Source organism: Neltuma alba, unplaced genomic scaffold, assembly GCF_004799145.2.
Source record: "Neltuma alba isolate B1F8T4 unplaced genomic scaffold, ASM479914v2 tig00012081_pilon, whole genome shotgun sequence".
NCBI classification, from domain to species: domain Eukaryota; kingdom Viridiplantae; phylum Streptophyta; class Magnoliopsida; order Fabales; family Fabaceae; genus Neltuma; species Neltuma alba.
In genome coordinates, this window is record NW_021636640.1 from 1,151,698 (window position 1) to 1,164,347 (window position 12,650).

Below are 12,650 nucleotides of genomic sequence, written 5' to 3' on the forward strand. Positions count from 1 at the left end.
AGGTGCCTTTAATTGAGAGTGTTTCATATCACAGGGAAAGAGTTTCAGGACAAAGTTTTCATCAACTGGGGCAGTTGTAACGGGAATTTTCGATAGAAGAACAATATCAGCTCAATGAAATATCCCATTTATAGATCCGTTTTGGCGCGTTGGGCCTCAAGTCAACAGGTTTTCAAATCGGCTTGCAAAAACAATAATAACCATAACCAACTGAATGATAAACCATCCTGCCAAAGAATATTTATACTTTGTATAGTTGTTACAAAGAGAGATCAGATGTGGTCTACGGACAATAGGCTGACTAAGTTAATCATAAAAGGACAAGCATGTCAGAAGAGTGTCTATTATTAGTTTGGTCTACTTATATTTTGCATTGTGAAATCTATCCAAGAATGTTTCAAGGTCCCCTTCAGAGGATGCGTACATCATATACGAGATACAAAGACCAGACCCCCGCCTTTCTATAACCCCAAGCTAAATGATTGAAGAGAGGAGACAAAACAGAGCAATTTCAGCTGCTTGAAATTTGCACGATATCATTAAATATCAATCAAATAGCCAATAGCTAATCCTAACAATCCAATCACTCGACATCAAGCATCTGTAAGTAATTGAGCTTTTTGAATGGTGAGATCCCTTAGCCTTGTCATACATACGACAGAGCTTCCTAAATGCGGTGATTATTGAGCTGATAGCTCACATAGCACCTGCTATGGTATGAAGATAAAAGTGATACTGCTCTTTTCCTAAATCCTACCCTCTAGGTTATGAACCTCTCGCGTTATTTTTGAGAAAAAGACTTAGTGGTCAAACCCTCCCAAAAGAGATTTGACTGCAATGAATGGAATACCCGCGAAGAATACTGAACTGATGTTCCCCAAAAAAAAAAAAAAATTCGAAGCCTTCTAATTGGTGAATGGATGGATTATGACAGTTAACGCACTAAATCTACGCACCACCACATGGTAGGCAGCACCATTTTCCAAGTTGAAGAAAAAACCACTGCAGAGGATTTGGATGGTCCTCCTCTACTGGAGATGGGCTTGGCAGCGGTAGCTCGGGAGGCAGATGGCGGTGAAATGCATCAACAGCAGCCGCAACACCATCTTCATTCTCTATCAGCTCTGCAATTTTCATTGCCTGAGATTTCACCTGAAGATTCAAACCACCATTGACAGTCACAACTCATAATCAGTGACTTTACTGTAAAAAAAGGTTTTTGAGAATATAGTTGAACTTCAGAAGCCACAGGAGAAAACTGCACCAAATGACGGAAGGCCATTAATAGTACAGATTCTGATGCAGACATTGATTCAGTTTATAATAAAAAGAAAACTTATGTATTGACCGTTGAAGAGAGGTTTCACAAATGTTCAAAGATTCACAGCAAAAAATGGATTTGAAAGTTTGTACATGACCTGACATGACTATTTTAAAAATGCCAGGTTAAGAGCTCCTTGAATCGTAGTATTTTCAGATGTACAAGAGAGGAAGATACACCAATAATAACAAAAAGCCTTATCCCACTAGGTGGATGAAGATGTGAAAAGGAAAATACAAAATGGCAGATGCAATAAAAAGGGTTACCTCTGGCTGCAGCATAAACGTTATTGCACTTGATAATTTATCAGCACTGAGCTCAGATATTGGAATCGGAGATGGTCCCAGACCTTTCTGATGTATTCTATCACCCCAGAAGAACTGATCCCCAAAGAATGGAACTATGGTTGTCGGACACTGCAAGTGATAACAATGACACAAGTGAAAAGATTTTTAATTTGATACACTGCCTAAATCGTCTCTTCATCATCAGTAATTAGAAATTGATATGACCTTAATGTCATATTTTCATTATTTTAGTTATATGAGCAAGCTAAGACATACGGTAAATCCTAGGATTACGAAAAATGGAAAAGACAATTCTGAGAGCACTTTTAAACATTACCCCGGCTTTTAACCCTGCAGCTGTGGTTCCAGCACCACCATGGTGCACCTGCAAGTTTGTGCCAAAAACATCTTCCAGTGATTATTAACAACTTAAATGTGGATCCTGGTGTCAGGAAATAATTAAAGCAAAAGTGTTAAACTAGGAACAAAAGGTAAAAACCTTTGGCGCATTAAAAAGCACTTTATTTCTTTCTTTCCCAAATAACCCACAAGAAAAGATAAATAGAAACTGACCACAGCAGAACATTGAGGAAATAACCAATCATGAGGACATTCCTCTAGAAGGAAAATGTTGTCAGGAACTTCGGTCACTGCATTGGAAAACATAAAGCAACTGAAACCACGTTAATTATATAAAATGCATGAAACAAAGTATATGCATTTGTCAGCCTGAATACAATTTGCCCTTTTAATTCATAAGACATGTCATGAAAAAGCATATTAAATCTTTAAGTCAAGTCAAAATGCAGAAAATTCAACTTATAGTTTTGACAGACTCAAGTTACAAGCTGACATGAGATAGGAAAACATATTTGATTGAATGGACATTGATCTTTTTCTCAATATTTAGTAAAATATTTAGTCTCCTGGTTACTTGTGGTTGGCTGCTTGTTTTAGGCTTTAATTTCTTTTACTTGTATAATCAGTGGGGAAAACGGTTTAGTTCAACTTGGTGGAGAATCTTTCCGCTTTGTCCTACCTCGGAGCCAAAACATGGACATGTGGCATTCATACATATCAACAAACATATGGAAATTATTATGCTTAGTAAATCCTATCTGAATCAGCAAATGGAGACAGATATCAGTTAATTGCAAAAAATTTCAGGCAGAAAATGAGCATCATTTTTTGGAGTTTTACCATAATTTTATTCCCATCTGAAATCAAAAAACACTCATGTTAGATTCATGAAATCATTCCATATTATCCTAAAGGCCTTCCTCAAAAGCCTACAGCACTGAATCCATAATGCACATTTGTAAAATCTCAAAAGGGCTAAAATTAACAAATCAAATAAGAGTAAATTAAGATACAAACGAACAACAAAATATCAGACAGAAATGAAAATGAATTAGGATATACAGACATACATACACACATACATGTGTGCGTGTGTGTGTGTAAGATCACCAGAAAGAGCTATTTAGCAAATAAGAGTCAAACAGATATAGATTCATCACGAAGTGAAATACTTACGACTCCCTAGATTTCCCCAGCCCCTGTCAATAATTCCCCGCTGTCCTGTATCCTTTAGTGCCTCCAATATAGCATCAGTCGTTCTTTTGGAATCTTCAAGAGGCTAGAACGTAAAACACACCGTTTTCATTGAAAGCAGCCATAGGCTACAATGTTTTGTTTCTATGCTTAGAACATATTATCAGAAGAAACTGCTACTCATGACAAGATATAACATTCCATTGATTCGATTAAAAACTAAATCCTACTCAGTACAGACAAATCTAGGTGGTCAACAAAATATTTGAAATGATTTTGACTATGGCTGCTCATAGTCACCATAAATAGTCATTTCTGCTATGTAAGATAAATCAACCAAGCCTCTACAACAGAAGGGAGAAAACCCAAGGAAAACTAAATATTAGTGGATAAACATTTAAGCTACCAGAGATATCTCTGTTTTAACCAGTTCGAATATTAGAAGATTTATTTCCATTAATACGTAGATAGTGTAATCTGTACCATAATCATAGGGATAGGATGTTATTTCTTAGGTATGAGTCATTAATGTCAAGGCTCCTCCCTCTTGCATAAATTCCAATCCTCAGAAAGAATATACACAACACTTAAATCATATTTTCCTAGATACCCATGCATAAACAATTCCAGAGGTCTCCGCTTACATATTCTAAAAATTCTAGTGTCTTGGGTGTTTAGATTAGCTGTGCAGAATTGATTTCGCATTGTTGGGGTAAATATATGAAAGGAGTTTTGTCTCGTAAAGTGATTAGGAAAGTGCTTTTAAGGGGTATCGCTTGTGTTCTGCATCCTTGTGCCGTTTTTCCCTATAATGAACCGAATACATATAGTTTCAGTATGTTATAAAACGGGAAAACCAAAATAAGTGGTTTACAGTCAGGACACAGAGATTGCAACTGCCATGGTCTTTATGCTTTTGTTGAATCTTTTTCTCTGTTTTTTGTGCTTTTATGTGCGTTTTTAATCGTCTATGACATTTTTCAGGGGAGCCATATCCATGCTAGAACAAATAGTGTGCTTGCTAGCTTACATCTATTAGATAGTCGAACCCCATTCTCAGACATCAAATGTAACAAGTCTTTAAAAAGAAGGATGCAAGTCACATACAATCAACAGAATGCCAAATCTCATCCTACTCGATGTAAGTAAAAGCTGAATTACCCAAGCAAGAGGTATATACCCAAGCCCATAAATGGCTATAATATCCTTATAGTATGTAACTTAATTTCATACTTAAGAGAGATCACCATACCATGCTCCCAAATCCGAAATATAAAGGTTTTGGTTCTTTCTGAATCCATTGGACAAATCTTCCCGAGGCTGATACTTTGATCCAAGGTTTAAGAAACAATAGCCAACAACGTCAACTAAAGGGCCCCAATCTGAAAGGTTTTAAAATCTTGTTAGCCCCTGAGAAAGATTAAGCAAAACATTCCACCAAGCATTTTAAGACGGCAATTATTTACAAACACTGATATTATGAGCATTCAAAAAGCTTCTCTTTTGAGTCACATTAATGTTGATTTGAGGAGAAATGTAGAATCTAGTTCAAACCAGAGCAAAGCCATAGCTGTTCCTTGATAAAACCTTATAAAAATTGGACAAGAGGACTACAGTGGCCTATGTAGCTATTTTTTTACATCTCTGTCCATACCACTTGGTTTTGGAACAACGTGAGGACTCCACATATAGCCAGTTGGCAAATGAGATATTGATCCACGGTACGTGCTGAAGTATGCAATAGGGGCCAGCTTCAGTTTCTTTTTCCTGAAGTCATTGATAATTCCTCTTATTCCCCACCATATTAGTAGGTCCACAAGGACATAGGATAGCTGGAATAAGCGTAAATATTTAAAAAGATCAAGGGATGGAAGTAATCCTGCACTTCATTCATAAATATGTTGCACTCAGACCAAAGAAAACTCCTTTAAAAAAAGACATACCCAATAAGCTGCACTTTGAGGAACGCGTGCCAAAGGGTGAGGGAACTCATTTGTTGGCCTGTCTATTACACGATATGTAAGAAACAGAATCATAATGGATTGAAAGAGAAAAATAAGGAAAACCGAGTAGCAGATGCATACATAAATAACACATGCATTATGAAGGAATAACAGTTCATGTTACATGGACCAATTTATGACGTAATTAAAAATTTTCTATTTTGGAATTCGGCGTAGTTGATTAGTTGTCTTTGTTTGGATAGTTTAATCTCATCCCATGATAGAATTAGAATTTTATCGTCCATTTTTAACACTTCTTGAGTAAAAGTTTGGTGTTGAATGAAGGTTGTGTAAGTTCTGTACGCAAAGCCCACAATTTATCTTGGAGATTCAATTTTTGTATCATATTTTTCAGAAATTTTCACTGGTCCTTGATTCTCAATCTATGTCAAACACTGCAATAATATTTATAGGTCTAGCCTGAAGTCTGAAAAACTAAATTCTAGGGATTTGATGAGTACATACATCGCACAATGGTACCAGCATCAAAGTAGTACTTGATTGTTAATATCAGGCAGGACCTAACTAAGAAGCCTTCCGTTGGTTGGGTTAAAGAAAAAGAGAGACGGGAGTTCAGATTTCAAGTGTCTCCCCATTCCCTATCTCCATCATCACCCTTAAGCCATTAATGCTGCTGACCAGGAGAAGAGTTATTTGATCTCACATCCCAATAACTAGTATGCTAATTATAATCCCTTCATGCTCACAATATGTAATTATTGGAAGTGTCAAACCTTTCCTCGTTAACAAATTTATTCTGTAGTCCTCGAAATCAGTATGCAGCTTATTTTACAACTAGAGAATGGGTAAGTGATTCCAAGGGAAAACAGTTGTTTTTATTTAAAATTATTACATGGTATCTACACTCTGAAAGGAACGAAGAATTAGATTGTAGTCTATATCTTCTTATGGAACCTCTACATTCCGTATAAAACGTGATGGAATGTCAAAATTTTCACTCAATGCTTAAACTCACGTCCAAGGCATTGTGAAAAATATGTGTAAAGGCACCCCAAGGGCTTCAGCAACATGCGCATGTCCTGCAATCCGCAGAAGAATATGTAATGTATCTAGCTATTTGAAAAAGCAGTGCACTAGACAAGATTATAGAAAACTGTCAAATTAGCAAATATAATTAAAGTGAAACAAAGAGAAGTACGGCTTAAGAAAAATACACGCATTTGAGAATAAATGCATTATCTCACACACACGATCACGCCACTTTCAAAGGATTCAATCTTTGTCAAGTAGTCAAGCAGCTTGTGCACTTTGAAATGGTTTGCTAAATATAGGGCTACAAGAAGAAATACCGTTACTACAGAATGGCCATGAATTAAAATTTTTTAGTTCAATACAGGTAAACATGCCAAAGCTAAAAGATAGAATCGCCAGACAGCACACTTGAAGAACACAAAATACAATCAGCACGTTACATTACAAGAAATATTTGCCACAAAACCTGAAAGATACATGAATCATAAACAAGGTATGAAATGAAGTAAACAAGAATTTAATTTTTGTAACTTGTAACCACTCACCATATACAGGAGGGTTGGCAATAATAGCCTGAGATCGAAAAGGAACACCTGTTTCCAAATCAGGAGCTGTGCAAGCTGGAAGAAGGGAATCAATAATGGCCTTCATCTGCTTTCTTTGAATAGATATTTCTGACGGATTAGAAGGAATTAAGCCCTTATTTCTGGCCATATCTACAAGTGGAAAAGCCCTTTTGTATATTGGTAAAGATACACAGTGAATAGGTAAAAGCAGATTGGGATTAGAGCAGAGGTACACCATTAACCACGTTCAATCATGTTTCAGAGAAGGGAAAGCGAACCAATATTACTTCTATTGCTTATGGAAAATCATTTAACATCATCTTGAAAGCTGCTTTTGTAGAAATCACTTTACAAAAAACGAACTTGAGTGTATCTGGGAACTGCAAATATATTATATCTTCATAGTGCCATAGTTACTGAAAATCAAATGGAATACATATCTCAAAGAAAAGGAGTCAAAAGTGGGTCTTATAGCCAAATCAATACAAAGTTCAAGTAAATTGCATCAAGAGGTATTAATTATTTATGAAAGTATAAATAAGGGACCTCTTACATCCTGCCAGAATTCGAGGATCACCTCCCAAAGGATAGAAATCTACACCGGCTGACTTAACAAATGTGTTAAAATTAGCATGAGTTGCCAACCTTACATGATGACCATAATCCTGAAAGTAGAAAATGAGATCACCTTTAACACTAAGGAAGAATAAATTCAACCAAGCAATCGTTGAGATGTAGAATCCATGAGTGATTGGAAAATCAAGCACTGGCATGCTCTTAAATAGATCAGCGGCACAACTTTCATGACAATGCTCATAGCAGTTGCTTCTCTACAACTGACATGTGGATGAAATAAATGAATCAGACACTTGGCATTTTGATGCCATGCTGTTGAGGCAGAAGCATTCAAGCCATTGACATTCTAAAGAATAGCGATGGAGATATGATATCTCATGGATAATTACAAAAACCACCTTGTCAAACATAGCACAAAGTTAGACATCTGCATTATTTGCTTCTTTTTTTGTGGGTTTTTTTTTTTTTTTTGGGGGGGGGGCGCTCCTAATCCACTTATAGAGGACAGCAACGAGGAAGGGCTTCATATATGCATACTTTCACAACAAGAAGCTTCTCAAAATTTGAGAGGGAAGAAGAAGATTGAATAATTCTGACTCTAACAATGAGAACGGATGATACCAGTTGATGTGACTTCCAAACACTTGCAGAGGGCAGATTCCTAGATCCTATTAAGGTCATCTATACCGCAGGACGTGCAAGTAACCACTAACCAAAATCACTATGATTTGATAATGCATTCCTTATTTGCAATCTAATTAATCAGACAAAAATATTTGAACATGCCTGAAGCCTCTTTGCAATGGCCAGAAAAGGTTGTACATCTCCTCTAGTTCCAACCACGAGTATGACAATTTGTAACCTTGGAACTGGTTGTTTGGATTCAGAAATAAAACTTCTGCTCGTCGCTGAATCTTCAAAAGATTTAAGCTCTAACAGTTCTGAAGCAACAGGTGAACTTCTTCCAAGATCAACTTCTACAGTCCCATCATTTTGTATCCTCACTAGTTCCACGATCAATTTTTGCTGAGAAGCAAAACAAGAAAATGTTGTGACCAACCTAATAATATCAATATTTGAAAGGGTAAACCATAAATTCAGACATAAAATCCTCGATATCAAAAGAAATAAATAAAAAGAAATGTGAGATAGTTTTCAACTTTCAACAACCCGACAAACAAGTGGAGCCGGAGGACTAAGATTTGATGGCCCTACCAAAAGGCAAGTAGATACATTACTGATGCGTCACTATGAGCGGGAAAAGGAAATGAGATGAATATGTTAAACGTTCAGCTTTCGTGACAAGTTTGAAATTCAACATCATGTGCATGTAATGACATCAGTAACAACCTTCTGACGCTCTGACAGCCTGTCCAACATCAGATCCTTCCTAGGAGACTCCCTCTTTTCAGTCACAGATCTATGAAACACAGTTTCAGGTTCAGCAAGAAGCTTGCTCCTCTCAGTTCTAGCAGGTGCCGTTATGCAGTGGTCCAAACCTTAAAATTATCAACGATCGTCCAATGTATTCAAAATGGCAACAAGAAACAAAACCGACAGCTTTCGCTCATGCACGATGGGGAGCAGACATCATATCCATTTATTTAGATTAAAATGAATGTAGTTGAGGTCCAAAAAGCATAATGGAAAATGAGAATGATGTAAAATTAATTTGGAAGCTTCTTCTTCTTCTTTGTGTTTTCTTCCCTGTGACTTACCTCGAGGTGAAGGACGAGCTTCCGATGACTTCTGACCCAAAGCGGCTTTCGAGCACTCTGTCTCCCTAAACAAAGATGAAGATGAAGCAAATGTTTCCCCGTTAGACCTTCTACCGCCAGTCACCGATTCATCATCATCCATGCGCCTGATATGTTGCTTCTTTTGTTGTGTGACAATACCTTCTCCTATTAATCCTTTGGGCAAATTTTCAGCCCATTACTGCCCATCCCCAGAATTTTCAGGTCTGAAAATTTTTTAAAACCCGACCAAATCCTGAGTATTCAACTAAAATACCGGCTCAACAACGTCAACTGTACCATATAATTAAGCATTCAAGCCCACCGAGCGAACCAGGTCGGAAGGACTCCAGCACTTCGGTTTCTTATACCATGTGAACATCTTAAACTCTGCTCACATGCTCAAGCTCGCATAAGCACGTGGCATGCTAGCCAAAGTCCAAAACCGAGCTTTGATAACTGGAGTCCTAAATAATGAGCATAATCGATTAATTAGCTCATCCAACAGTCATTCAAACACGAAGAAAGTTCGTTGAGCTAATAGTTTGGAACAGGCTTAATCAGATTACGGTCCAGTTTAAGAATGGAGCGGCACTTAAATATTAGTTTCAGGTTCAAATAAAACAGAGAAATCCCATAATCACAGAGGAGAGGAGTACATGAAATTGCACAGAGGATACACAAATAACATGAAATCACCTTATTCACCATCCACGCCAATCATACTGTGTTCTATATTCACATATGAAAGAAGAAGGAAATTAAGCAGAATATTTTTATGGGGAAAATTGAATTGAGTTTCGGGAAGTAGGTTGTTTTACAAGAAAGCTCCTCACCGGCTGAAGCTTATGACTTGACAAAAACTTCTCTTGACCAAAAAAGACAACTCAATATAATCTATAATACAAAACTTTATGGTATCAACTAAGGGGTCTCAAGAGTCAAGATTGTCATCTTTTAATTGAGTTCTAAGCAACGGAATATATTGATATTTTTTTCCGTTAATGAAAACAAGAGTGCTAGAATTATGGGACTAAAAAACACTTTATAAAATCAGCCAATCAACATAAAATTTTAAGTGAAGTTGATGGACTAAAGCAGTAATTTTGCCTTTCCATGTTTCGGCTCTTTTCTTCGAAGTGTCGAAGAATCCTAGAAACATTGCTATTTCACGGACGTTGGAATCTTGGCACGGGAAAATCCCGCAGAGCATTTCTGGAGGTGGGGGAAGAAAATTCAAGACACTGTCATGTTAGAGAACATGAAATCTTTATTTTATAAATTAAAATTTATTATTTACATGATTTTCACACACAATTACTTTAGAATTTATTGTCCAATGCGTATTAAAAAGTTAAATGATAGGAGCATTTTTAGAATCTGTTATTTTTGTAAATATCTTTAATATAACAACTAGTTAAGTAATTTGAGTAGATTAAGAAAATTAGTTGAATTAATTATTTATAATAAATATGTATTATCTTTTTCAAAATATCCTTGTTAATAATGTGTATTAGCTAAAGCTATCATTTGATAAAATATTTAACATATACCACTATTACAAAATTATCTTAAAAAATAAATAAATATGAGAGACAAAATAAATTAGATTTTATATTTAGAATCAAATTAAAAATTAAACTAATTTTTATATTAAATATGAGAAGAATCTATTCCTTGGAAGGTTGCTGGTTGGATCCGTTTGCAAGATCAGGCTAATAGTATATGCTCTTCTAAGGAAAAAGATAATGACTGCGGTGATTCCCCTCAAAGCAACAAAATGACCGTGGGGGAGGCAGCAAGATGATTTGGGAGTGGCCAATGATCTCTTTTTTTTTTCTTGTGAACATGGCCAATGATCATTTTGTTCACAGTGTAGATTGGCTTCCCTATTGGGTCATACTCGAAACATTTTTTTTTTTTTATAAGTCCAAAATTTTACTGCCTTTTACTGTGGGAGTCAGTGAGGTAAAGGACGTGAGGCCACGACTGACTGGCGCTTGTTCAAACTCTTTCTTTCTCAAAAGCCTAACAATTCTGACAATTTAACAGTCTCCTTCTCCCCACACACACTAACCCACCACGCACAGATTCCAATTCCTTTTTCTGTTTTGCCAACCCATCATTACATTACTCACAACTCAGTACTCACTCATCTCATCTCATCTCCCCCATTATTCTGTAAACCTAATTTCAAAGCTTCTTCCTCAGCCTCCCTCTTCATCCTTCCCTCCATCTCTTCCCAAACAAACGAAGGAGCTCCTTGCCAATATATACAAATATCAATGTCTGTCGTCACTCCCATTTTCTTCTTCTTTGTTCTTACTTGTATCTTCCACTCTTCTGATGCCTCCACAATTCTGGTGGATGGAGCTTCCCTGTGGGAGAATCCCCCTGGTGGTTATATGAGGGATTCCGTTGGTGAGTATAATGCAAATACATTCACAAACACTACTCTGCTTTCTCTGTTCTCTCATGTGTGTGTCTACATTTTCTTCTTACTCAGCACTGCCCCCGCAAGAATCGGCAATGTCGCCGGATATTTCTCCGACAGAAGCTCCGGCTCCTTTTTCCGGTGCGGATCCGTCGCCGTCGCGTACATTTCCGTGGCCATTCCAGGCGGAATCGCCGGAGCCTTCGACGGGTAAAGGAGGTACTGGCATGCCGTTGATTAACAGCAACCCTGCGGCTCCTCTGCCGAAGGGCGAAGTTGACTCCGCCACCATACGGCCAACGCCAACCTCCGCCGATCAACGAGCGGTTGGCCATCTTTCCTCTTTCTCTTCATCTTTATATTTTCGCACACCACCGAGTATATTTATGCGTTCCGAGTCATAAGAAGCGTCCTAAATTGTACTACCGTACAGTATAATCATGATGCAATAATTATCAATTTAGTATTTTATTTTATAATTACTTAAGATACTAGTTAATGAAAAATCAATGTGAATTTTTTTTTTAGAGCAAGAAAAATCAATGTCAATTACTTTGTAATTTATGGGTTTGAATATAATAATAAATTCGATAAATGAAAAAATATACTAGGATTATTCTAATATTTAGTTGATTTATTATTTATATAATGAGAAAGTAGTAAACCCAGCAGTTTTGTGAAGAATTTGATGGCTTAGTGATTGGAGTCTGTGTTGGTTGGTTGCAGGTGATGGTTGAAATCCTTCCCTTTCATGTTGCTCTCCACTCCATGGCTTTCTTCCTCCCCTTTCTGCTGTAATATCATTGTAATATCAGCACTTTTTCCAGTAATATATATTTTTTTCAATGTAAAAACGCTTCAACAATATACGTGTGAAAAGACTAATTCCTCTAGCACGTTTCAAGTTAAAAATCACAAACAATATCAATATATACATACAATTGATGAAACCAAATTATTCATATGTTTTTAAGTCATAAATAATGCATTTTATTTTATTTTATATATATATATATATATACATACAAAAGGTACAGGTTAATCAGGCCCAGGAGTCTAGTTGAGGCCCAAAAAAGAGGAGTTAATGGCAACACTAGGCCTCAGATGCAAGAATTCCTTAAATTGATTGGGCTTGTCCAAGCCCAATCCAGTGTGCCTAAAACCCTAATGTTAATTAATG

At 36.7% G+C, this 12,650-nt stretch overlaps 2 protein-coding genes across 2 annotated transcripts; one reads left to right on the forward strand and one right to left on the reverse strand.

Annotated features, from left to right (window-relative positions):
• Positions 1 to 215: 215 nt before the first annotated feature.
• Positions 216 to 9,764, reverse strand: LOC114722107 (sterol 3-beta-glucosyltransferase UGT80B1-like). The gene is given in 16 exon segments (XM_028908042.1): positions 216 to 1,152; positions 1,588 to 1,737; positions 1,946 to 1,993; positions 2,182 to 2,258; positions 3,145 to 3,247; positions 4,415 to 4,473; positions 4,476 to 4,544; positions 4,817 to 4,994; positions 5,106 to 5,163; positions 6,142 to 6,205; positions 6,704 to 6,874; positions 7,278 to 7,412; positions 8,083 to 8,326; positions 8,651 to 8,799; positions 9,019 to 9,503; positions 9,745 to 9,764. Coding segments are annotated over 15 exon segments (1,851 nt in total). The 5' UTR covers positions 9,161 to 9,503; positions 9,745 to 9,764; the 3' UTR covers positions 216 to 948.
• Positions 9,765 to 11,240: 1,476 nt separating this feature from the next.
• Positions 11,241 to 12,287, forward strand: LOC114722105 (leucine-rich repeat extensin-like protein 5). The gene is made up of 3 exons (XM_028908040.1): positions 11,241 to 11,457; positions 11,543 to 11,796; positions 12,197 to 12,287. Exons 1-3 carry the CDS (start codon positions 11,322 to 11,324, stop codon positions 12,266 to 12,268), a joined length of 462 nt encoding a protein of 153 aa, XP_028763873.1. The 5' UTR covers positions 11,241 to 11,321; the 3' UTR covers positions 12,269 to 12,287.
• The last annotated feature ends 363 nt before the right edge of the window (positions 12,288 to 12,650 follow it).

Coding starts and splice junctions, on each gene's coding strand:
- LOC114722105 (XM_028908040.1), top strand. CDS start 11,322: ATGTCTGTCGTCACTCCCATTTTCTTCTTCTTTGTTCTTACTTGTATC. Junction 11,458..11,542: donor TTATATGAGGGATTCCGTTG/GTGAGTATAATG, acceptor CTTCTTACTCAG/CACTGCCCCCGCAAGAATCG. Junction 11,797..12,196: donor CCTCCGCCGATCAACGAGCG/GTTGGCCATCTT, acceptor GGTTGGTTGCAG/GTGATGGTTGAAATCCTTCC.